Source organism: Moschus berezovskii, chromosome 9 (assembly GCF_049115385.1).
Source record: "Moschus berezovskii isolate FMDL1 chromosome 9, NW_MosBer_1.0, whole genome shotgun sequence".
In the NCBI taxonomy this organism is placed as follows: Eukaryota; Metazoa; Chordata; class Mammalia; order Artiodactyla; family Moschidae; genus Moschus; species Moschus berezovskii.
The window spans coordinates 90,986,243-91,012,673 of NC_142468.1; the positions used below are offsets into that span (position 1 = coordinate 90,986,243).

The window sequence follows — 26,431 nt, forward strand, 5'->3', positions numbered from 1 at the left end:
CAGGAAGGGAGTCGGCTCAGGGAAGGGGCAGGTAGGTGTGCTGGGACTCGCCCTGGCCCCGCTGCAGTTATGCTCCCTCAACTTGGAGAAATGACCGGGTCCTTGTCCCTAGCCCGGTTCCCAAGCACACCTGCGCCTCCGCTCTATTTACCTTCTTAAGTTTGTTTAACTTTGGTAAGTTTGCGACTGAGGTGAGGCCGACATTGATTGTACTCAAGAACTCCAGTTCTTCAAATTCATCTGTGAGGCCTTCGATTTTGCCTTCATTTGACCGACAGTTGTCCAGGACGAGCTCTTTTACCTGGGAAGGGAAGGAGGCTGTGAATCAACCGGGGTGAGGGACGGGGGTCGAGGCCGGGGATGGGGGAGGGCAGGAGGCAGACCGGGAAGCCTCGTGGAGCCAGCGCCCACCCTGGTCTTTCTCTGCTTTTAGCAACACTGAGGCGGGATGGGGAGAGGTTCTGGGGTGACTGGAGCTGCAGAACCAGGGGGCCCTTCTGGACAGGCGTCTTGGCTGGACTGGAGAGGACAAATCCAATAACCCCACTGCTGACAGCAAGGTTGGGAGTTTCTTTCCAACCCTGCTGCAGCACCTCAACCCCCAGGCTCCCCACTGCACCAGCCACAATGCTGTTAGGGAACCTCCGGGCCGTGCTGTTCCTTCTGAGCCCCTGACCCCAGGGTCCACCATGGTCCCAGCCTGACCACCTTCCTGAGGCTCCCTACCTACTACTTCCCCTCTTCAGTCTCCACCGTCTGTGACCCTCTGCATGCGGTGGGTCCCGGGATGCCCCTGAACCCAATCCTGCTACCACAGTCAGAGCCAGCCCACCCAGCCCGGCAGTCATCACCTGGTCACCGGCTTGGCCTGCCCCACAATAAGGGCTGCAGACCAGGGACCCCTCCAACTCTCCATTCTATAGAATGGAGACCAGTGATGTCAAACAGAACTTCCTGTGGTGATGGAAACCCATCCAGGAGAGGAGCCACTAGTCACATGTGGCCGGTAAGGTGAGATTGAGGAGCTAAGCTTTATATTTTATTCAGCTTTAAGCAATCAAAGTGCAAAGAGATACATGAAAGTTACCACACGAAATACCATAGCTCTAGACTTTGCTCTTCAGGTCCTGAAAGCCAATGCGGAGGGAGAATGGACATCCACGAGCCCAGGGTGAACCCACATAGAAATGCTGGGCTTGGCAGTGTCCAGAAGTCGGTCTTTGGAGATACCTCTGTGGCCCTGCAGGCCTCCTGCCTCCCCGGAGGTGGTTCTGCCCTGTTAAGAGACCTGAGATCCTCTCTTTTCTTACCCAGAAATTGGGCCCAAAGCCCTTTTATTTCGAATGAGGAAGGAAGAACTGATAAAGAGCTACCATCTCACCGGGCTGTTACGGGCAGATTTGGCTACAAGAGAGGGTCCAGGCTCCAGCACAGATGGTAGGGAGACGGGCTGAGGAAGAGTCATCAGCTCTCAGGCCTGCCATGACCCAGGGGTGTCAGCAAGGGATGCCAGGGTGTCTGGCCTGCCACCAGATGCCCAGAGCTTTCCACTCCTGTCCTGAGCTGATAGGGGGCTGCTCCCCAGCCTTCCATGGATGGCGGGCGCCTTAAAGGTGATCCCTCCTGGCTGTACCTGGTGCTCGACACTGCACCCCCAACCTGCCCGATTTCTGCAGCCTCCAGGAAATATGTATTGAAGTTGCCTGGGTCTGATGCTCCCTGGGACTTCCATCCCTAGGTTTGGATTTCTCACCAATGGGTCACTCAGACCAGGCCTGTCCTGTTGACAGCAGTCCTGCATAATCATTCCTGCCCCTCACAGCCTTTTATCCTCCTGGATAAGTGAACAAGGCCTGTCCTAACTAGTCACTGTCCAGGGCTGCTCCCCGGCTCTGAGCAGGTCCATTTGCCCAGGGTGACTGTCCGCCACAGTGTCCTCTTCCTCGGGCATCACTGGGACATATGTCCACATGGGAGAAGAGAACCCACAGCAGGCTGCTGTGCCCCTCTTCTGTCTGCCCGTGAAAGAGGTCAGACTAGGAGAGCTCAGGGCCTGTTTGGGCCACAGCGCCCAGAAGGTGCCCTGCCGTCTTCTTCCCTGGCGAAGAAAGGTGGCCTGCTCAACTCAGGACAGCAACAATTTGGCAGGAGGGGTGAAGCCAGGTGCAGCAGCTCCTATCCAGAGCCAGCGAGCTCTCAGCCAGGTACCAGCGCCAAGGCTCACCTTTCCCTTGGATATGAGATGGGGGAAGTTAAGTCCTTTCCCACTCTTCAGGGGAGAACAGATGTCCAGGTCAAGCCCCCTTCTCAAGGTCACTGGCAAGAGACTGGGAGTAAACCCCGTGAGGCCTTCTGCCCTGGGCCAGGAGGTCAGTGCAGAACCGAAGCCAGGCCTTTGGGGAGCAGTGGAGGGATATCAACTGTCCTGGGGAGGGAGCGCCACCTCCTTCATGGGCAGTTCTGTCTGGGGTCACACAGTTAGGCTCCTTCAGTCACTCCTTTCCTTGGAAGGCCCTGGGAATTCTTTAAGTTCCATTACGGAAAGACAAATATGAGGGTTTCCAGTCCACCTTCAAAGATTTCAGACATGTGGTTCTCTAGATGGGTGTGGCCTACAGTTAAGGAGGAGGACTCAGTAAGGGGGGCCAGAAGGAGGTGCTGCAGAGTCAGGGGAATTCCTCCCGGAAGTCTGCCTCTTTCCCAGAACGGCTCGGTGCCGCCTGGGAATTCTCTAGATAGACCCAAGGTTCCAGTCCCAGCACCACGCCCAAACGGGTGGCCATTCCTCTTGGGGACAATATGCAAGACACCGCTACTAACGGTTGTTTCTTTATCAACAACAATCAAGGGCTCTTTCCTGAGCCCTCAGCAGGCACGCTCTCTGCAGGGATTGTCTCATTTGATCCTCAAAATCGCCCCATGGGGTGCTCCTGGGGTGCTGTCCTGTGGTACAGCCACATCAGAACCACTGATCCTAAAGCTGCAGGAACAGGCCCTGATGGTCAGTGTTGCCACAGACAAGGAGGGTGTCCTTGCTGTTCCCAAGCAGGGCACAGGTTCTCCCAGACCCCCAGATTCAATCCTACAAACTACCCTGACTGCACTAAACCCCCTTCAGCCCCTTTTCTAGCTGTTCCACTGGCGGGATGGGGCTACTCCCGGCTGTCCCCACCCTGGTTACACTTCCTTGGTAACCAAAGCACAAAACCTAACCCAGCCCCCATTCCAATGACACTGCAGAAGCAAGGATCTGGACAAAGGCCGGGGGCCTGAGACCCCGCTCCTCCCCAAGGAGCAAAAGGCTGCTTCCCGTCACTCGGGAGGGAGAGCCTGAGGTGTCTGGAAGGCCAGGTGGCTGCTCCAGGTCTGTGGGGACTTTGGGATCCCCACGGTTTCTGCATTTCCTTCCTGGCGGGGTTTCAGCACAGTTTGGGGAGAGACCAAAGGGGGTGGGGTAGATGGGCTGAGGCTTACACCCTGAGGTTGCTGATATTACCAGAAAGCCCAAACCACGGGGGAAACCCACAGTTTCTTTGTGGGGTGATGAGTCACATCGGGGATGGCAGGTAAGCAGACTGTGATGTGTCTGTAATGGACCAAACAGGAAAAAACAAAAGGTCCAGTCCAACAGCTGACCTGTCGAAAGCATGGCATCCAGCCCTGTTCCACCTGCCTTCATGCAGGGCTGCGCTTTCTTACAGCTCCAGGGCGTGTTTCAAAATGTCCAACCCGCCCCAAGCTTCCTTAAATTGACTCTTAGAAATCCTGCCGCAGTTCCAGCCCGCTTCCTCCCGTCTCTCCCAGAGCTGCTGCTGCAAACCCTTCCTCCATGTGAAGAGAGCATCCTTGTTACATCCAGGGTGTGTTCTGCTTAAAACAGAAAAAAAAAGTAAGGACCATTCCCCCCTGCCAAACCCTGGGTGTGAGCTAAGCGCAAAGTTAAAATTAAACTGAAAATTTGTACTTTGGGTTGAAACTCTCTCCCAATCCCACTGGCCGTTTAAAAATACCAAAATGTGGTTACTCTCTCTAGAACCAACGACTGGACTTACTCTGCTTCTATCAGGAGCTTTTCAGTCACCCCAATGACAATCCTCCACAGGAGCCTAAGAGGTGTCTGCATATTCATACTCGGGCCCCCCTGGAGATGCCAGTAGGGAGACACTGAAGGTTCCTAAGAAGTCAGACTGCCCGGCTCCGGCATTTCCTGAAAAATGCGTCCCCAAAGCAAGATGCAGCAGTCATTTCTCACCAAGGGGAGGTGAACCGTCCGTGATAAACACGAACACATTATTACTCTAAGGAAGAACCCGTTGCTTGTTTCAAAACTGTGAAATCTTGTCTGCACAGATCTCTCAAGTTTGACCATTCCTCTCTACTGCCAGCAATGTGGTCCTGTTCACGGTAGTCCAAGTCACTCGACGTTTGATTCTGCTTCCAAATGGGGTCTCTGTGACAGCAGGAATTCTGGACTGCTGGGAACAGACCTCCACCTGGAGGCCTGGCCCAGCTGGCTGAATGACCCTGACTCTATCCCCCAGGTCTCAGGCTCTGCCTTGCAGAAAAGGAACAATGATATCTGTTTAGCCTATAAAGCACAAACTCTGGCCTAGAAAACATTCTTGGCTTCCCGCCGCCTCCGGGAAAAAAAATCAAGGTCCTAAACTGACCTAAGAAAGCCTTCTACTCTCAACCTCAGCCAACTTCCTCCAGTCTCATTGCCCCCCACCCCACCTCTCACCCTTGCCTACAGACCGAGTTAAGCCCCCCTTCCCAGGAAACCTTCATCGCCCTGCTCTGAGCATCCCAGGGCACCGAGGGCAGCTGCCGCATGAATCATTTAATCGTGTATTAAGCATCCGATCCTCCTAGAGGTCAGGGACTGTCCTTCTCCATAATCAGCCTAGTGGGGAGCAGATAGCCAAGCAACTGCTTAACAAATGTCCTGTTTATTGTGCCGGCCACAGCACTAGGTGCCGGGCATGCAAAGGGAGACAAACCATTGTGAAATTAACAGTGCAACTGGTCCGACGCAGGTTGAATAAGCCCTCCCTTTTATAAACAATGACAGCGTGTGCCGGTGTCTGTGTCCGGCAGGCAAGCCCTGGGAGGAGCTCGGTCAACAGTGCACTCTCCTCTTGACCAGACCCAGTGCCTGGCATGCAGGTTCTCTTGCCCGTAAGAAACCCCCTCTCTCCACCCAGCAAGCTCCTGTGACACTGTCCATCGAAGCAGCGGAGGGGACGCGGAGCCGGTAATGATCCACAGCTGGGGTCCCTGCCAGCAGGAGGTGTGGTGGCAGGCTAGGAGACGGACGGCCGGTAAACAACTCCAGTCCAGTGTGCCAGGAAGCGGGCCTGCGGCTGGAACAGGGTGCGTGCTTCACATGCCTCTGCCCGGAGAGGACGGGCACGCTAAGCACAGGCAGGAGGGACCCAGCAAGACCAAGAATCAAGACGCACTCTAGCAACGCCAGAGCTGGCCAGATAATCTGCAGGGCCCAGTACAAAATGAAACTGGAAGACCCCCTTGCTCAAAAACGGTTAAGAATCCCCAGACATTGACAGCAGCGCATTAAACCCAAGAGCGGGGAAGGACCTTCTAAGCGTGGGGCCTGGGTGGTCACACAGGCCACATGCCCGTGAAGCTGGCCCGGATTTGAATGGACAGCTTGGGCCTAAAGCAAAGCCCTCTGAAGGCTAGAACCAGAGAGAAGGAAGCTCAAGAGAGGACGCTCTTTATTTTTCCAGCACTTCCCGAGGCAACACAGAGAGGTGGCCAGAAGGCAGGCTCTGGAGGCAGACCGACCTGGCTCAAGTCCAAATTTCTCATTGCAAGCTCATCACCTCACTTCTCCTGAGCTTCTACTTCCTCCAACGACAACACTGCCATCACCTGGGGTTGGATAGATGAAATAATGCACGGAAAGCACCCCCAGCTTGGAAAAAGCCACCTGCCTTCCCCCTGACCCACAGCCACCTTCACTGCTGTGTCCAAGGTCAAGGGACAAGAATGGGCATCAAGGCAGGCCCGCAGCTCTGAGTTACCTCTGCTGCCCGCAGGGCCCTTTCACGGAGTGAAGGCCTCTCCATGTTCTAGAGAGCTGAGAATGGTGTGCCCTGAAGACACGCCTCTGGATTTTACAGCTACACCTTGTTTCCTTTAGTTTATCCCACTCACCTCGAAGTCTGATCTTTCCTTTCTCCAAATGGGCATGCAACAAATATTTGTAGCTTTGGTTTCAACCTTGTCAGTCCCTGACCAATCTAGTTTTCAGGTCCCAGCCTTGCAACAGAAGAAAACTTAAATCAGATTGACCCCGTGTTTTTTTGGTGCTCGTGGGTTTTAAATAGGTCAGCTTTTAAATGGGCCATCCCCTGTTGCAGATCCCATTTCTAGCTCGAAGGCCAACCTAAGACACCAAGGCAGCAGGGAAAAGGGTTTCTTCCCAGAGGTGTTCCATAGGAATGATAGATGATTGTGGTTTTGGCCTTTTAACCTTTTAACCATAAAATCTCTAGTTTTGCTTAACAATCAGTATGGCAAAACCTGCAAAAATCAGTCAGGTTCCATGGGAGAACCGTCAGGCTCCGGGGGAAAAGTTGGACATTGATTTCAAAAGCTTAGAAAGGCCTTCAGGATCATCTAGGTCAGTGGCTTTCCGACCACAACCCACAGTAAAAGAGACATCGACACCTTGGCTCAGCACACATATATTTCCGTGTTTACATGCACACACACAGAAACAAAACTTACCCTGTTTACAATTTTTCTATTAAAAAAAAATTAACGTGACCTACAGTTTTCAAAATGTTGCTCTAGTTTAGCCCTCTTTTTCGAGAGGAAGCAGTGAGGTCCAGAGTTGGCTGAGAGCCGAGGAACCCCAAGCTGGGTGATTCTCCTGCCACAGCACACCACTGCTCTCATCAGAAATCACAGTCCCCAGTGGAAGACCCTGGAACCAACCATGAAGCTCTCTCATTTCTGCTAACAGACTGGGATCTCCACGCCGCGTAAAGATTTTTAAAATTCTTAACTAAGGGGCAGGGTCCTACCTTACTTTAACACACACACACAAAAATCTCTAAGAAAAAAGCATCTAGGTCTCTGGATTTTGTTTGTTTCTTACAATAGAGCTCTGAAGGCACTGGGTGGGAGCACATGGCCGCGGGAAGTCGGTGACGCCATCCTTATTATTTTAGGGAACCATGGAAGGCAGGCTGAGGCTCTCTGCGCCACTAATGAAGCTGTCGGCAGGGCCCGGGTAATAGGCTAAGTGCTGGCTGGGGGAGGGCCTGCATTAACATAAACCCTGTGACTGGCTCCCTCGCCGCCTGGAACCGGCTTCCTACCTCCTCCCCCAAGCGTGGGGACTAGGCTTCTGCCTCGGCAAGGCAAAGACAGAGGAGCTGGTGCCACTGCAGATGCTTCCCTGGCCAGAAGAACAGACTCAGGGCGGTAAAGGGCGGACTGGCGCAGTTGGTGCAGGACCTGGGCTTTGGGCTCATCAGAGGGGCCTGGCTGGGCAATGGCTCCTCTCTTGTGTTAAGGCTTTGCTTTCCTCCCCTAAGTTTCACTCTTTCCTTCCAGCCAGTCAGTTCCACCTCCTGCAGGAAGCCTTCCCTGACTGCCCACCCCTTGACCTAGCCATGCTTAATTTAAGAGCAGGTGAACAATTCCCAGAACAGGGGAAAAGAATAAAGGCCCAGAAGGCTGTTTGGGAGAAAGGAAGTGGGGAGGAGTCAAGCTAGGTCTGACTTTGTGCGGGTGTGTGAATGTGTGTATGTGTATGTGGGGGGGCAGTGCAGTGGGAACGGGGGAGCTGAAGGTTCAGAACTGGTAAATGACATGGTCAAGTGAGAATTTAGCAGGCTGCATATTTTAAGTGGTTGCCCCTTGCTACCTTCAGCGGGTACTGGAAGGTGTGAGGAGTAGGAGTTGGAAGCAGGCCCCAGTGAAGGCTTGGTCCTGCCAGGTCGTGTTTGAATGGAGACCAGGAGAAGGAAGGGGGCAAGAAGCACAGAGGAATAGCCAAGGATGCTGGTCAGGATGTCTGATGACCTGGACTCTGGGGCCCACTGTGCCACGTCTTGCTGTGTGCCCCAAGGGGAGTTACGTCCAACTCTCTGGGCTTCTGAGGTACCCTAATTCGCACACTGGACAGACAGACACAAGATCTCTTCTAATTACAAAATTTTGAGGGTTCATCCACTTTTAGTCTTAGCCCATATCCAAACTCAGTCATTGGTCCCCAAAAGGAGGTGGGAGGAGATTTTATGGGCCAGAGAAGCCCAGTAATCATTGCTGAGATGCCAAAAAGGAAATCTGGGCCGCCAGGCAATTATCTGGATAATTAATGAAATTCGAAAATCAATCATGTTGTCTCTTAAAACACACCAGGATCATAACAACAGCCCCCAGGGCTCAAGGTGTTGCGTTTCCAATGTGGGAGCTTGGCATCACTCATCTGATGCCTGAGCAGGCATCTCAACTCATGGAGTTGTTCGGCCTGCTCTACAGTCCCGTGGTTCATAAAACATCCACGACATCCATGATTATCAAAGAGCCACAGCACTGGCCCTGTGCAACAGAAGACCCCGAGGAGACTGAAGAGCAAGGCCCAGACAGCAGAGGGGTACAACTGACATGACCTTCCCAAAATGCTGTTTTGATCACGTCAAGTCCTGTCACTCCTTGTCCAAAAGCCTCTAATGGTCACGGGAGTCAAGGGTCAAACCCCGAGGAGGATCCCCAGCCCCCCGACTTTCAATGCCTCCGACTAAACCCTGTGCCTCTTTTCAGGTGTCCCTGCCTCACCCTCTGCCAGCCTCCCTGACTTGCTGCAAATACGGCGACACCACCTGGTGTTTCTTTCCCATGTTACACTTTACAGAGGGCTTCCCCAGGTATTATACTTCACTGAACCTGCAGGCAACTGGATCCCACCCCAGGGAAACCCCCCCTGTCCACCCACCAGGGTCCTCAGGGAGCCGCAGCTCGGCCACAGGATGCCTGGTTATCTTTCCTCCTGTGGTCTCTTCTCCAAACAGTCTTGCTAAGGTCTGAGGTCTCGGTGTCCCCTGCTGGTGCCCTGCCCAGAGGGGCTGGCTAAGTAGTCAAACTGGACTGGGTCACTTGAGAGGAAAGGATAGAGTAGGGGAGGGCAATAGTTCTGATCCTTCATTCACTTTTGAAAGCAAAGTACCCGGCTAACTCCACTGGGGCAAATCAACAAAAGGTACAAAAATGGCTTCCTGGGCCCCTGAAACTAATTTCCAGGGATTTGAGCCCAGCTGGGCTGGGACCACTTGTGGAAATTCCACCGAGTCCTCAGTCAGCAGGGTCTGAAAAGAGAACACGGCTGAGGGTCTCTGCCATGGGTCTGGTGTGGACAGGGACAGCTACCCACCCCGCAGGTACCAAGTGGATGAGTGGTCTGCAAAACAGAAGTTAACTCATTTCCTCAGCTTCATCACGCGGTGATCCATAGGTCGGCAGTTCACAGCCCCGGGCCCACCCAGCCCAGGCGAGTAGCACAGCCCACCTAAGACAACACCACACCTTCAGACACAGGCCTGGACATCTCCTACAGCCCTTGTATGGGCCTCTGCCTAACTTCCACCTGGCTTTGAAAAGTGCTTCAGAGAACCAAAGGACCCATCATCACACCTCTGGAGAACCACTGGATCTAATCCAGCTCCTCGGGCAACTGACAAAGCCAGGTGGAAACCAACCCTGTGACTTACCCAGGGTGACAGAACCCACTGTGTAACTGAACCCTGGACCATTCTTATCCTCCTAACTTAGGGCCCACACACCAAAGTCGCAGGTTTCTCCATGGTGATCTCCTTGAAGCAAGAGGAAAAACAGAGGAGAGGAATGAGAACAGCTGTTAGGAAAAGAGCCCCAGGCCTGAACCTGACCCTCTTCGTGCCTGGCCTGCCTCCCCACGTGGCCCAGGAGGGCTGGCAGGGCAGAAGAGGCGGGGGAGGCTCAGTAGACTCAGAGAAGAAGCCCTTGACCTTGGTGTCCTTCCCTGCCAACTCTACCAAAATGACAGCAGCATTGGCAATGACAGGAGCCGAGCAAACACTGAGACACGGAAGCCCTCATGTCCAACCACCAATCGGAAACCGCTGATTTGGGCAAAAACGGGACCCAATCATGCAAAACAACCTGAGGCTGAGGACCAAAAGTTTTCTCTATCCAAGACCGCAAAGCAAATTAGCCAAGGGTCACACATAAGAAGCGATCTAATCTCTTTCTCCCTTAGAGAAATGTGACATGTGCAGCTCGCCTTAGTCTGGAAATTAAGGGCTTATGGTAAAAGTATTGGTGATGCAAGTGCAGGAAATGCTAAGGAGTAATGTTAGTTCCATATGCCACTAGCTGGAAGGGGGAATACGGAAGAGAAAGGACGGAATGGGAGCTGAGTGGCTGGAACATGGAGGGAGAGGAGGAGACAGACAGACATTGGGAAAAGGACACGGGCAGCCAAAAAAGCAGGGAGGAAAAAGTCAAAGGCTCCGTGGGTTTTTCTTTACATCCAGAGTTCCATCCTCTTCACCTCGATCTTGGTGGTAGAACTTTGCCCGTATTGACTGCTTTTTAAAAAAATACAGTACAGGTTGAATTCACTGCTGTTCACAGATTTACAGCTGCTTTAATCTCGAAATGCCCAAAACAAAGACAAAACAAAACCTAAAAACCTTTACGATTCTTGAAGAGTTAGGGAGGGGCTGGACAAAGAGACTGATGTAAAAAAAAGAAAAAAAAAAAAGTCTAGGGACTTCTATAGTGGTTCAGGGGCTAAGAATCTGCCTTTCAATACAGCGGACCTGGGTTTAATGTCTGGTAGGGGAACTAAGATCCCACTTGCTGTAAGGCAGCTGAGCCCGCGTGCCGCCACCACGGAGCCTGCGTGCCACGGTGAGAGAGGCCGGGCACTGCAACGAAGAGCACATATGCGGTAACCAAGACTTGCTGCTGCTGCTAAGTCACTTCAGTCGTGTCCGACTCTGCACCCCACAGACGGCAGCCCACCAGGCTCCCCCGTCCCTGGGATTCTCCAGGCAAGAACACTGGAGTGGGTTGCTATTGCCTTCTCCAATGCATGAAAGTGAAAAGTGAAAGTGAAGCCACTCAGTCGTATCCGACTCTTAGCGACCCCATGGACTGCAGCCCACCAGGCTCCTCCATCCATGGGACCCTCCAGGCAAGAGTACTGGATTGGGGTGCCACTGCCTTCTCCAATAAATAAACAGAGTAACATTAAAAAAAAAAAAAGAGCCTAGAGATTTTACTCTTCATCAGCTCATAAAGAAGGTCCCTGCCAAGGTGGTTAACACAGACAAGGCCGTCCCAGGTTGTGCTGACAGAAACAAGGCAGGTGGACCGAGGGTCTTCGGTCAGGGTCCCAGTTCACACTGCTCGGGACCAAACCTTAAGTTCCAACGCCTGAAGTGGAACAAACCTGAGGAAGGCGACAAGGGTGGGGAGGCTTCTGAAAACCCTGACACTGGAAGAACAATGGAAGGAACCAGTGATGTTTAGGCCAGAGCCGAGGTAGACTCATGATAGCTGACTCTTTCCAACTGTTTGAAGGACAGTCCTATGCAAATACATTTATTCTGTGTTCTCCAGCAGCTCAAGAGCCAAGATCAGTGTGCAGGAATTACAAACGGCAGTTTTCAAGCCCAGTGTAAAACACAAGAGGGTATTTAAATCTTTACAGCTGTCCCACAAAAGAAAGGGCTGCTCTAAAAAAAAAAAGGAAAATCAGTGAGTCCCCTGTCCCTGTACGCACACACTAGAGGCTGCTCTGTGACTGTCTGCAAGGAACTGTACACATAAACAGCACTAAACAACTATTAAATGAATTAACAACATTGTGTAACAAAGCTCTGCAAAGAGATGAGCCTCGGGTCTCTTCACCTCTTAAAATGCTACTACTTAACGTTCAGGCCTGATTCACTCATTCAACAATATTTACAGAGTATCTGTCAGATGCTGGGCACCCATCGCAGGCAGCGCCCAGAAAGCAGGGGCCAAGCCTGGGTGCCTAGCACATGGATTTACAATCTAGCGGGAGTGAGATAATAAGCCAATATGTGTGTGTGTCTATACTCGCTGTTGTTGCTCAGTTGCTAAGTTGTATCTGACTTCTTTGGGACTCCATGGACTGCAGCCCTCCAGGTTCCTCTGTCCATGGGATTTCCCAGGCAAGAATTCTGGACTGGGTTGCCATTTCCCTCTCCAGGGGATCTTCCTGGACTAGGGATCAAACCCATATCTCCTGCATTGGCAGGTGAATTCTTTACCACTGAGCCACTTGGGAAGCCTGTTTGTCCATCAGTCAGTCAGTCAGTTCAGTCGCGTCCGACTCTCCGCGACCCCATGAATCACAGCACGCCAGGCCTCCCTGTCCATCACCAACTCCCGGAGTTCACCCAAACTCATGTCCACCGAGTCGGTGATGCCATCCAGCCATCTCATCCTCTGTTGTCCCCTTTTCCTCCCGCCCCCAATCCCTCCCAGCATCAGTCTTTTCCAGTGAGTCAACTCGTCGCATGAGGTGGCCAAAGTATTGGAGTTTCAGCTTTAGCGTAAGTCCTTCCAATGAACACCCAGGATTGATCTCCTTTATAATGGACTGGTTGTACACATATAAATGCTACAAAGTGGGGAAATAAAGAAAGAACCACAATCGTGATGAGAGAGAACTTTACAAAGTCTACCAGGGCAGGCCTGAGCTGAGCTTTCACTGGGGACTTGAAGTCAAGTGAAGAGAGGGCAGAGGAAACAGCCTGGGAAAAGAACCCCAACAGGGGCATGCTTGGTCCTTTTAGGGAACAGCTAGGACAACAGGTGATCATAACAGAATTTGTGGAAGAGAAGGAAAGTGATGGGAAGAAAGCCACTGTCACACACACTCGTGTACACCCACAGACATTCTACACCTAACTGGTGAAGGATGATGGATTTCACAAGCAGCAGAAGGCAGAACTGTCTGAACCACAGCAAAGGCAGTAAGACCCAAGAGCTGACCATAAGCCAGAGATTTCTTTTGCTCTTCCTTGCTGCTGCTAAGTCACTTCAGTCGTGTCCGACTCTGTGTGACCCCATAGACGGAAGCCCACCAGGCTCCCCCGTCCCTGGGATTCTCCAGGCAAGAACACTGGAGTGGGTTGCCATTTCCTTCTCCAATATGTGAAAATGAAAAGTGAAAGTGAAGTCGCTCAGTCGTGTCCGACCCTTAGCGACCCCATGGACTGCAGCCTACCAGGCTCCTCCATCCGTGGGATTCTCCAGGCAATAGTACTGGAGTGGCTTGCCAATGCCTTCTCCGTTTGCTCTTCCTTAGAGAAAAAAAAAAGCGTTAGTCAGGATTGTCCTCACCCAATGTTTCCAGGTATACATGCTCCTTGGCTGCACCCCTGGGAAATATCCTATGGCAGAAGGGTTTGCTTATGAGTGTGGGTGCATAAGTAGTAGTTAGAAAATGTGGTTTCATTCCAGACTTAACCATTCGGAACTGTGTGGCTTAATTTCCTCATCTGTAAAATGGGGAGAAGTGAGTGAGTGAAGTCGCTCAGTCGTGTCCGACTCTTTGCGACCCCATGGACCACAACCCACCAGGCTCCTCTGTCCATGGGATTCTCCAGGCAAGAGCACTGGAGTGGGTTGCCATTTGGGGAGAAGAATATCCCTAAAAATCCCACAGGTCTTTGTGAGACCAGATGAGGTAAACCGTGCTGTCCTGGAGGGTACAGGGAAGAATTTTGCAAGCAAGTTTTGTACCCAGAACTTGGCACCCCAGGGAGCTGAGAGGAGGTGTTATGTAGCTCTGATTTCCCCACACTGCCTTGCACTTAGCTAGCAATAAATGTTTGCTGAACTGAAAAGCATAAAATTAACCTGGAAAAACATTCTGCCATTTTTCCCCCTTCCTATTAAACGGTAGCACTTTGCCAGAATGCTCAGAACAGTCTCTCTTCTCAGAGATCCTTCACTTTGGGGGAAGAACCAACTGAGTTACATCAGGGAAGAGTGTTCAGAGGATAAAATTCCAGGATGGGGAGGACAGGAACAGGTCTGACTCCTCTGCAGAAGGCTCCTGGCTCTCTGTGTTACCCCAGGCTTTCTCCAATAGCCTGAACTGATCCAGGTCCAGGCCATCAACAGAAGAAGGGCCTGCAGACTAGGATAGGGTCAGCAGCTCTTGGAAAAGCCCACGAAAACCAGAGATACACAACAAATACAACTTGCCATTCAGATGAAGCCTTGATATAATCAAACTGCCTTGATGCAGATAGGGAGAGAGAAGCCCAGATACACAAAACAGCTGAAGCCATTTCCATTCTTTTTTCTTTTTCAGTAAGTAACACATTCATCCTCAAGGTCTCAAAACCAAAAAACATAAGATATACAGTTCATTCTCCCTTCCATCCTGTCCAATTAACTATTAAGTATCCTTCCAGAGTTTGTTTACACATATAAAAATTCAGAATCTTATTTTCTCTTTTATCCCAAATTCACATATTATATATTGATCTTTGCCTTGCCCTTTTCCATGAAGTTTGTGTTATGTATCTTTTGCTGTAATGTTGCAATACAGATAAGATGCTGCTGCTGTGTCACTTCAATCGTGTCCGACTCTGTGTGACCCCATAGACAGAAGCCCACCAGGGTCCCCTGTCCCTGGGATTCTCCAGGCAAAAACACTGGAGTGGGTTGCCATTGCCTTCTCCAATGCATGAAAGTGAAAAGTGAAAGTGAAGTCGCTCAGTCGTGTCCAACCCTCAGCGACCCCATGGACTGCAGCCTTCCAGGTTCCTCTGTCCATGGGATTTTCCAGGCAAGAGTACTGGAGTGGGGTGCCATTGCCTTCTCCGAGAGATAAGCTAGCACATGTCATTTTGCATTCATCCTGCTTATCAACCAATGAGATGGAATCAAGACCCCACTTCTGATCTGCAGGGCAGCGGTCATGGAGACTTGGGAGTTCTAGAATCTAATGGGCTCACCACTGTACCTGTGTGGACACGTCATCTCGCCTCCAGACACTCAATGCTACTACTCAGAACCTGCCAGATGCTACTAGTTGCACCAGGCTCCACTGATAAAGGTATCCGTCCCTTTTGCCCCCAGAGTGTCCAGTGTTGGATGGACAGGCAGAAGGGACCACTACAGCACCCAGAAGCAAGTTTAGTGTGCCTCGAAGGCCATCTGACCTCTGTGGGCTTATCTCGCTATCTGGTAATGGGGTGGCCACATCTGCACCTTAGGGGACATTTAAAAGATCAAAGCATAGTATCTGCCAAGTACCTGACATGAAGCAAGGCTTGGAGCAGGTGCTCAGCAAAGGATAGGTCTAACTCCTGTCACAGGAGGAGTCTTGCTGATGGCAAGGACAGCAAGGTGTTCTAGGCAAATACACGGCACTGCCATGCCGTTCACCACACTTGCCTTACAGAAGGCTGGAAGGCACTATTAGTTTCTGAGGCAGCACTCAAGCCCCTAATTAAGTCTCAGCCCACTTTTCTTGGAAAACGGTTTGGCTTTCTCCCACTTTCCAGCTCCTCTTTCATAGTTTGAGGTCTCCTGGGTATGGCTCTCATTTGTGTGCCCAAGCTCTCCTGTTTGAAGTACATCAGAGTGGCCAGACACATATTTGTTAAGGCCCTGGCACAGAAAGGCACGGACAGGCACGTGGAAACTTGATTTTCTTGGGATTTCACTGACAGTGATTTAAAATAATCATTTAAAGGGGAAAAAAAATGTACAGGAGAAGAACCACTGAAACTCACATTTGTTTTGTTTACTCTGAAATGTGTTCTCTTTCACAATAACACACTTAAAAAAAAAATCTGAAATTCTGGCATCATCTGTTTTGCTTTCCTGGGGGAACAAATGCAGCAGACTTTATAACAGAAAAATAAATGGAAGTCAGGAGTCTAGAGTATTTCCATATTAGCAGCAGCTAAGAGGAGGCAAAAGGTCAAAGTTAAGATGCAAGGTTTCATGCACTACTGTGATGCCAACGACCTGGCTTTGCACCCTGCACAGCTCCTCAGTACTATGTGACCTTGAGCTAGTTCACTAGTTTTCTGAGCCTTACTTCCCTCATCTGCTAAAGTGGGAATAACCTCATTTTGTAGTGTTTCTTTACAGATTAAATAAGAATAAATGAGTATCTATGTACCAGACACCGTAACAGTTAAAAGCAAACAAAACACATAGAAAAGATACTACTTTCAATACTTAGCAAAAAAAGATGAAAATCCAATGCCTTTAATTTGGAAGCTTAAAGCAGAACAGTAGGCATCAAATTATCCAGCCCCCATAATCCTGGGACGCCAGGCTCCTAACAGGCTGATTAATGAAGTCTTACTTCACCAGAAGCTCCTTTTATATTCATGCAAGATGCCTGCCTCCAGATGAAAACTATCAGCCAATTAAAGCTCATCACGGTCCTTGGGAGAGGTGGGTCACAGCTGGATTTGTGACCTAACTGTGGGTTTCGCTCTCTAAAATAAGCCTCGGGACCTGTGAGTCCTGCCTTACCACCCTTCATCAGAGGGTTTGGCAGGGTCTCCTTCTCCAATCCAAAGGCATCTGGCCCCCCAAATCAAGTGGGAGGGCCTGAGAGGTTCAGATGGAATCCAAAAAGTAGCAATAGGGCCCCTCAAGAGACTATTTCAGAAGGATGGAGAGAAGGTGTGCTAGGCAGGGAGAGCTTGTGGTCACCTAAACAGGGCCACATCTCTGCCAAGACAGGGATAAGACCAGTTCCAGGTGGTGAGCCCATGCCTGGGAGGCTGATTGGCACTTACAGATGTTTCTGTTTCCCAACCCTCCACCCCAGCTACGAATGAGGAAAAAAATCTACTACTGTTAACAAACATGATTTGGAAGTACCGATTTTTCAAAGTATGAGGGTCAGCTGGCTTGGGGAAAGGCCTAAGGTTGTCACTCTTTTGTATCATGTCATTAGCTCATGAACTGGCATCTTAACCTCACTAGGTCTCAGCTTGCTTCTAGCAAGATGATTCGTAGGTACTTTCAGATGGAACATTCTAAGGTTCTGGCTCCTGGGGGCCAGAAGTCTAGTGTAGGTTACATGAGTCTTTGTTCAAATGCCACCTCCTCGAGGAAGCCTTCCTGGATTACTTATCTCCTTTAATACAGCTTTATCTGTCTCCATGGGACCTGTCACATGAGCAGTCACACCTTTGCCTGGCTTATTGATGGTCTCCCTCTATGGAATGGAAGCCCAACATTGGCAGCCCAGATAACGTCCTTCTCCTGTTCACTGCTGTATCCAGAATGCTCAGGACAGAACCCAGCACACGGTAGGCATGCCATTAATACTGTAAGTGAAAATGAATGACCTTGCACAGTGTTTTCCATCTGCAGATCTCTCTTTCACAACTCTGGCTAACAGGGACTAGCCAGCCAGTGCTGCTCATCATCAGAGATATCTGTGGCCACAATAAGCCTCCAGGGGCTAGCAAGCCATGTGCCCAATACAAGGCTGGTTTCCAGCACAGTGGACACCTTAAACCAGGATCCAGATCCCACTGGAGTTTAAGGCCACGGGTCAGGCTCAGAGTGCTTTTTCACTTCCACATCTGACCCTCCTGGGTGGCCACTCCTGACAATGACCACACTGGCCACGGGAACTGAGAGGAGATTGCCAAGTGCTACAGAAGTCAACTGTCTGCTCTGAACCAAGCACTCCCTCCGTTTTAAGAAGCTAGAATTCCACTTCTGCTTCCAGACCGGCTGCTCTCCCCCCAACACTGCAGCCCCGGAGGGTCCTACCTGAGAAGCCTCCCCAGGCTCCTAGACCACACCTCAACATACAGACACACCAGCGCTCTTCTCCAAGACACACAAAGGCATGTCTGCAACAGAGCTGCAAACTAGATGGGGGCTCAGAGGAGAACCACTCATTATGGCAGCAGGCCAGCCTCTGCAGAGGCTGAAGAATCAGGCCTCCCAGACAGTGGAGGAGCTCCACTCAAGTCCATGCCTGCCCACTCTCCCTGGGCACCAGGGTATACCCAAATCTCCACGGGAAACGGGAGACGTGCAGCAGGGCAAGGAACGCGCCAGTGACTGCGATGGCCTGTTCCTGGCCCTCCATGTGGAACAGGCCCCTGTGCCAGAACAGACAGATCCTCCCACCAGCTGCCAGGCAGGAGGCTGGAGGCCACATGACATCATCATAGCGCCTTCCCGATGCACCCAGCTGCAGGGGAGCTCTGCAAACCCTCAGTGCTGCCCTCCAACAGGGGGACTAAAAAGACTGACCAATCCAAGGAGAGAAGGGCCACCATGCGCACCCCAAGGAGGTGATCCCAGACTTAGTGGAGAGCCAAACACTGCTGCATTACCTAGAAATCCTGGGGACCTGTACATCTCGACATCACCTGGGATGGACACTATTTCCTCCCCTGCTTCCAGTGAACCAAGGAAGACTTCCTGGAGGAGACTTCTCAGGAGCTGTTTGAATGAAAGATGAAGGCCTGAGAGGGGCAGACCCAGAGGTCTGTAGCCAGGATGGAAGGTGAGAGGCGGAAGGGGCTGCTGACACACAGCACTCCGTGTAGAGAGCCCCTAACCCAACCCCAAGAAGGGAATGGGGAGCCTGGAGCAGGGGATGTCACTCCAGCCCCACCTCAACAAGAAACTGGGGACTTGGTCCCTCGCCTGGGGCCCCTCCTGCCCTCGCCCACTGCCTGAGCAGCTCCAAGTAAGGCCTCCTTCTGAGGCAGGCAAAGACAGCACTCCCAAGTACTCCCACCACACACAAGCTCAGACACCAAGCAAGGGGGGCTTGGCCCCCACCTCGTTCCAACAGCTCAATCAAGCCCAGGCTGGTTAGAATCTATGTATCTTTAGGAGCTGCCCACAATACACACCTGGCATAAACCTTATTTCTTTCGGTCCTGACAATAGTCCCTGGGAAGAAAGTGTTAGTCCCATTTACAGATGAGGCAACTGAGGCTCAAAAAGGTGACCTGCTATTGAGCCTTCAGCCACCAGGCTCAGCAATCCCCACATGGCTCAGTGCATCTGACTGCTTGGCCCTCTGGTTCTCTCTTTACAAAATGCCCACTGTCCTTAGTCCCTGGAGATCAAGGATGGGCCAAGTCCAGCCTTGCACAATAAATTCCACTTAGCACTCAGCAGCCTCATGAGCACAAGTAAATGAAGACTCACAAGTGTGATGAGCAGGAATGTGGGCACGTGTGGGATCTGTGTGGCCATGGTGGGTGGCGCAGTGTGGGACCCGGGGGCGGGGGATGGTTAGCAGGCCAAGGACTGGGTACCAACACCCCAGAAGCTTAAATCCCACACCCTCTTCCCTATTTCCTGTTTTGCGTGCTCCATTTTTCTCTTTCAACCACTTAGTTTACCTCTTCCCACCTGCCGTGAAGTTCCACACCCTGCCTCAACGTGGTAGCTCCCGACCGCGTTTCAAAGCCCCTTTAGAGGATTCTAAAAATACACAGACTGGGCACCACCCTCAGAGACTGATTCTGCAATGGGGTAGACTCGGAATTTCTCAAAATGCTCCCCTGGTGGTTCTGATACACAGCTGGGGTTGAAATCAGCCTTACCAACCACACACCTTTCCTCCTGCCTAACGTGCTGTGCTACATACACTCCCAACTCTACCCCTGCATCATTCTGGATGCTGTGGACACAGCCCATGCCCGTGAGCTCCCCTCCTCCTCCCCTCCACAGCCACACCATTTATTTACACCTGTGGGCAGCTCAGGTGGAACCTGGTTACATTACATGGATGAGTCTCTCCCCAGGATGCATGCCCTGAAAGAAATCTACAAGTAATCCCTTTAAATTTACTGTAAGGGTTGCGCTCCCCACCAGCCCTCTCTCAGGCATCTCTTGCACCTTCTGCAAGAGGCATTAGAATCCACCGATGCACACCTTCAGGGCACGTCAGACTGTAGAGTCCCACCAAACCCTACTGAAGTGTTCCCCAGAAACACACAGGAACACTGGCAGACCTCTCTCCTCCAGGCTTCCCTCGGTCCTCCAGGCCTGGTCTTCCAGGCTGCACAGATTTTCTCTTTGCCTTATTTCCAGTCTGCAGGTAGGTAGGAGAAAGCCTACACTGACCGACTGAAATCTATGGCTGATAAAATCCTCTCACCTCAGACACTTGCGGGCTTTTCTGCGAGTGCAGGAGCAGCCCAGGGGTCAGCTTTACTGAACCAAGGAAGACCCAAGGGAGCCTGGATGGGTCTGTGTACACGGCTTGACCAGGCAGAACCCCGTTTACATGCAGCAATGGATCCCTGAGCACACAAGACACATGCATTTCTTGTATGGTGTGAACCTTGGTAACCAAAATTAAAAACAAAGCAAGCAACTAATTGGAGGAATGGTCTCCTAAGTGGACCATCCTCAGACATTCCACTGGGGCACTTGGGCTTTTAATATTTTTTAACTTAACCTTTTAATTTTTTGGTGTTTTACAATGTACATATTTATAGCTGTGTAGTGAATGCATGCTCAGTCACTTCAGTGATATCTGACTCTTTGAAACCCTATGGACTGTAGCCCACAAGGCTCCTCTGTCCATGGAATTCCCCAGACAAGAATACTCAAATGGGTTGCCATTTCCTTCTCCAGGGGATCTTCCAGACCCAGGGATTGAACTTGCGTCTCCTGCACTGCAAGTGGACTCTTTACCACTGAGCCACCAGGGAACTCCAGTGTATATGAATAATTCCTAACTAAAAGGTTACCGGGGCCGGGACTCGGGTTCAGATTTTACTGACACAGGATATAAAAAAGAGAAAAATGTGAGGCCCACTGGGCTGAGAAAGTGTGAACCAGCTGTCCAGAGGCGGGAGCTCACAGCGACCCAAGAGAAACTGAGGGCGCTAAACCTGGTGGCGTTTCAGATGCTTTGTTTCAGTGGCTCCGTGCGTGACTCACCAGACCACGGCGATGAAAATGACAAGAACGTGCAAGGACCATGGCTCCTTCTCTCAGCCAATACTTCTACAATGCCCAGCACATGCCAAGTGCAGTGTTGAGCCCAAACAGGCCCCTTCAATTGTGCAGTCTACCGGCTACAAGGGGACAGAGATGCTATTTCCAACACTCACATGCAGGAATGCCTAATTACAAACTGAAGCTCTTTGAAGGCAATTTCTGTAAGAGTTTTAGAACAAAAGAACAAGACTGACAGCTGAGGAGGGTTGGAGAGATGATTAGACGCCAAGGAAGGGATGGTGGCAGCTCCCATGAGTAGATGTGAGGGCATAAGTGGTGGCAAGTGGGGCCAGTGTAGTGCAAAGGGGTTGGGGGCGGAGTGAGGGAAAAGATGACAGCAAGAGGCAGACCACACAGGACCCACAGGCCTTACTAAAGCTTTGGGCCTTTATCCTAAAGAGAACGGGTATACTGTTAAGTACAGGGTGACACGATTACAGCTGCATTTTGCTGAGATCATTCTGACAAACACGAAGCCTGCCTTCAAGAGGGCTGTGTGCAGGGGCAATCTGCTGGCAAGCAGTAGAGTGCTATTTTGAATCGACAGTATCTGTGATGGATATAAAGATCCCGTGTGCATGTGGGGGAATGGAGGAGGCTGCAGAGGTCACGGGTTCCCACTGGGCATGCTGAATGTGGGGTGCGGTGGGGACACTTGAGGGGAGGCACTGGGTGCATCCTGAGCTCAGCCAAGAGGTCGGATCAGAGATGTTAACAGCAAACATCAGGCCCCAGAAGGACTGGGGAGGAAGAACAAGTGAGGACAGGGAATATAAAACAAGAGCGCGCTCAGGGCCTGGGCTTGACTGGGCCCAATACTTCACGTCTGCAGAGGAGAGCGAAAGGACCCCAGAAACTGAGGAGTGGCCAAAGCTACAGGACAAATATTGGAGAAAGGGAGAGGTAATCGGGAACATATCTCATGAAGATCAAGGGCAGGAATACTGCTGCTGAGGAATCATAGAAAAGACAACAGTGAAGGCTTCCGGGATTGGGGGAGCTGTTTAGAAAGCCAACCAGACTAAGGAGGCTGAGGTGTGAGAGAAGTGAGAAGGTAGAGACGATTCAGGAAGTCTGAACGTCAAAGGAAGAGAGATGGCCAGTAGCAAGAGTGAGACATAAGATCAAGGGATGTTTGCTGTCTAAGCCGAGAGAAACATCCCAAGCTTGAGAAGGATCCAGAGTAGCTAGGCACCCAGGAGGAAAAAGGTAACAAGCGCAGGCCCAGGTAAGATCCAAAGGACAGCTGAGCTGGGCACAGGTTTGGTCTAGAAATTTCTTGGGAAACCTGGAGGTTTCCACTTTGTCTGTAGGAGGAAGGTAGACATACTTTTCTGCTGGCTGGGAGGCAGAGTGGAGGGTCAGTGGGCAGTTTGAGGAGAAGAGTCTGACACAGTTGCTGGAGGTAGTGACCAGGCGTGTCCAGGAAAAAGGCAAGTTGAAACTACTTGGAATTCAGTGCTGGGGCTGTTCCTTGACATGTAGATGCTATAACTACACAGAGAAACAACACATTCAGTGCTGAACTGCTTGTGGGGAAAAACAACTTCTGGCAAGTCTAACCTCTTTCCCCATTGAAACAAATGTTACTCTTTAGTATGTCTGCTGATAACGTAAGCTTTTTTTTTAAGTGAACGCCAACTGTGGTGTTCCAGCAGAACAGACCATAACAACGACATCTAACATTTATTGCGTGCTTACTGTGTGCCAGACTGGGTGGTAGGTGCTATTACATCATCATTTTACAGAGACAAACAGGGAAGGTACTGTGAAGTGGAGGGCTTGCCCAAGGGCTGGAAGTGGGGGCTACAGAGTACACACCCAGGCAGTCTTGGGGAAAGTAGGGGCCAAGTGCACCCCCCCCCAACCCTGGAAATGTTCAAGCCCCCAGGCACCCAGTGCTGCACACTGAGGTATGGTAGAGGGCAGCAGCAGGTAAGGCAGAGAGAATGGGGTGGAGGAACATGCTTGGCAGAGGGTCGCTGGCACATTCAGGACACTTGGAAGGCATCCATCCAGGTAGGAACTTAGGACTGTTGTTGTCTAGTCACTCAGTTGTTTCCGACTTTTTGTGACCCCATGGACTGTAGCTAGCCAGGCTCCTCACATGGAATTTCCCAGGCAAGAATTCTGGAGCAGGTAGCCATTTCCTTCTCCAGGAGGGGATCTTCCTGACCCAGGGATCAAACCCATTTCTCCTGCATTGGCAGGTGTGTTCTATACCACTGAGTCAATTTAGGATAGTGACTCCACAATGCTGGGAGAAGGTGAGAGTTGGGAATGAATTAAGGAGAGCAGCTTGAGAACATGGGACCCAAGATGAGCTGGCTTAAAAGCAGAGGCATCACTGCTGACTCTCGGTGGAGAGATTTCACAAAGCTCCAAACGGCATTCCCACCACCTTCGCCCAAAATCAAACCACAGAATATTTGTGTGAAGGAAACTTAATATTCATCTTTAACTGTCTTCCAAACATTAACAAGTAATGAAATCAATTTACGGGTTAAAGCCAGCACTTTTTTTTAATGAATAGAGAAGTGTCTTATGCATAGTAAAGGAGCATATTGTTAGCTTTTCAGCTAGCCTGTGCATGTACACACATAGTGTGAAACATTTCTTACTATAGGAATGAAAAGCTTGAAAGTCACTGATCTCACTCGAAATGCCCAGTTTAGAGTGGAGAAAACAGAGGCCCGAAGAGGACAAACAACTTGTTCAAGTTAATTAATACCAAAGCTGAGAACAGCACCCAAGTCTATAATAGTTCTCTGGTAATTTCCTCACCAAACCGGAATCTCCAAAGGCAAATTTCTCTGGGAAAGACAGCCCAGACTTTAATCCACATTAAAATCATAGTCGGGTAAGTAAACTGATCTCTTAAATCTGCTGCGGAAAAAAAAGTTTTGGTAAAGAAAGCAACAGATGGTTGCACCAGGGCATCTGCCCAGTGGAAACAAATTTGCGTGAAAACACAAAGGCTGCAGGGTGTGGCCAATAGACACTGGATGGGGCCCAGTGCTGGTGAACAGATATATCTTATCTGACTTCACAGGCTTCACCGCAACAAATGCCATCAGGACAACTGGTTCTATGCAGGCTGCTTCCATGCCTGGGAAAGGGGCCCAGGGCCACTTTGCTCATCTACCTTCAACCCATTTTATTAAATGAGAAGTTTGGAATGACAGATGCCTTCACAATTCTCCATCTCTGGCAGACTCCATTTCTTTAATGAAAACATCACTGCTGGGTATTTATCATTTCATATATTTCAATATATGTAATATAAGATTCAGACTCAGGTCACTATTTCTTTACTTGCTCGTGGGAGGAAGGCAGTGTGATGGGGTACCAGGGGAGGGTACTTTCCAGGAGACTAGAGTACTAGCTAGAATAGAGGGCGGACAGGTCACAATGTGTGTGGTGCCAGCGAGGGCATGGCAGTGAACATCTGGAAGGGAGAACCCTGTCTGGACGCCAAGAGTAGTGGGCCTTCTCTTCACCAAGTCAGCACACAGACTAAACAACTGGGTCAAGATCATTCAACCAGGGCTCGTACCACTCTCTGCCCTTTTCCTAAGTGATACACTAGAGTAGAGGGCAGGCACGTGGAAAGGACACATCTAATGAACATCCTATACAATTTCCATAAAGGATACCCAACAGTCCTGAGGTTTTTTACTTCAATGTGGTAAAATTAATATGAAATAAAACTCTGGATGACCAGCTTCCAGAGCTCAATCAGGTGCCTGAAGGACTGTATAAGTCCAGAGCAAGTTACCTTGAGAGGCTGGTGGTGCAGCAGCAGCCCAGAGAGGGAACTGGGTCTGCTGTCCTTAAAGTACTGGGATTTGTGCTCTTAGATTTATCACCTCCTCCCAAGGTCTGGCCAATCTATCCATACCTTCATCAGCTCAGGCACAAGAGGCTACCGGTACAAAGAAGGGTTCTGGAACTCAAAGCCACGTTGCTGCTGGTCCCCAGACAACACATATTATGGAAGAGCAGCAGGCCCAAACTAGAGATTCCAGGATTATCTGTGCTTTTCAGTAAACTGTGCTCTGAGGGTCTGATGTCAGCCACCAGGTACACAGCTGTGGTACCTTCCAGGCCTCAAACCACTGCACTTCAAAGTTCCTTCCTTCTACCTCTAAGACATCTAAAACTTAAAGAGTAACTATTTAACTATAAGACATGCAAAAGCCTTTTGAAATATCCTGAATAGGCAAGATAAAGAATTTTGGTTGGTTACACTGAACAACTTCTGGATAGAAGGGATGTTACACCAGCAACAAGTAGGATCTCTCTTCTTTTGGATGTTCATGGATCAAGGCCGATTTCTACTAGACGTCAACAGCACCATGTAAAAGGACTTGGAAAAACCCCTAAAGCACCACCCACATAAAATTTAAAAACTTATGAATTAAAAAAATTTTTAAACACCCAGATCAAAAGGTCCTTACCAACAATCTGTTAAACCAGGGATTACCAAATCTTTTCTGTAAGGGGCCAGATAGTAACCTTCACCTAAAGGCAAAACTGACAATACTACATAGGCACATTTTTATAATGAAATAAAACAAATTTCCTAATTCTTTTATTGATTAAAATTCAAAATATATAATGAGTACAATTCTTTTGATAATAAAGGTCCAAGGAGACAAGTGAAATTTTTTGCAAGGGGGAAACGGGGATCACACTTCACTTAATTGGGATTCAAAGTGTTCCACATTATCAAACTGATTGCAGTGTTTACATGTACAAAGTATTCTTAGCTCACAATACAAAAACAGGCAGCTCACCCCAAACTTGGCAATGCCTGTGCTAAACCAATGCAGGAAACCCAGGTTTAATCCCTGGGTTAGGAAGATCCCCTGGAGGAGAGCATGGCAACCTACTCTAGTATTCTTGCCTGGAAAATCCTATGGACAGAGGAGCCTGGCAAGTTACAGTCCACAGGCTCCCAAAGAGTCAGACACGACTGAGCATGCAAGCACGTGCTTAAATCAGAGTCTAGGGGTGGGGCCAGGAATCTGCATTCTACATGCTCCCCTGATGATTCTGGTGATGGGTCTCAACAATTAAACAATATTCAAAGTTCTTCCTAACTAAAGGATCTCTGGTTTTACAGTAGGAGGAGAACCCAATTCTGCTACCTACCAGCTGTTTGACTTTCTCTTCCAATCTGCATGATTCACCCTCACAGGAGAGGATGCCACCCTCCTTGGCTTACCAAGGAGTTGTTTGGAGGATTAAGTGAGATGATCCAACTAGTGTTATTGGTAAACTAGGTCTTAGAATCCAAGGATGTGCTAATTCTGTTTAGCTTTGTGTCTGCAGAAGGAGACTAATAAAAGTGGGGAATACATTACATGCACAATCCCCAACAAACCAC

The 26,431-nt window shown here is 50.2% G+C and overlaps 1 protein-coding gene across 2 annotated transcripts in view; it reads right to left on the minus strand.

Moving 5' to 3' along the window:
- Positions 1-26,431, minus strand: part of ANP32A (acidic nuclear phosphoprotein 32 family member A) — a 39,187-nt gene that overhangs the window by 7,753 nt on the left and 5,003 nt on the right. For both annotated transcript variants that reach the window (XM_055436373.2, XM_055436372.2), the window contains exon 2: positions 152-301. In XM_055436373.2, coding sequence (XP_055292348.1) covers positions 152-301 — 150 coding nt within the window. The remainder of the gene's footprint in view (positions 1-151; positions 302-26,431) is intronic.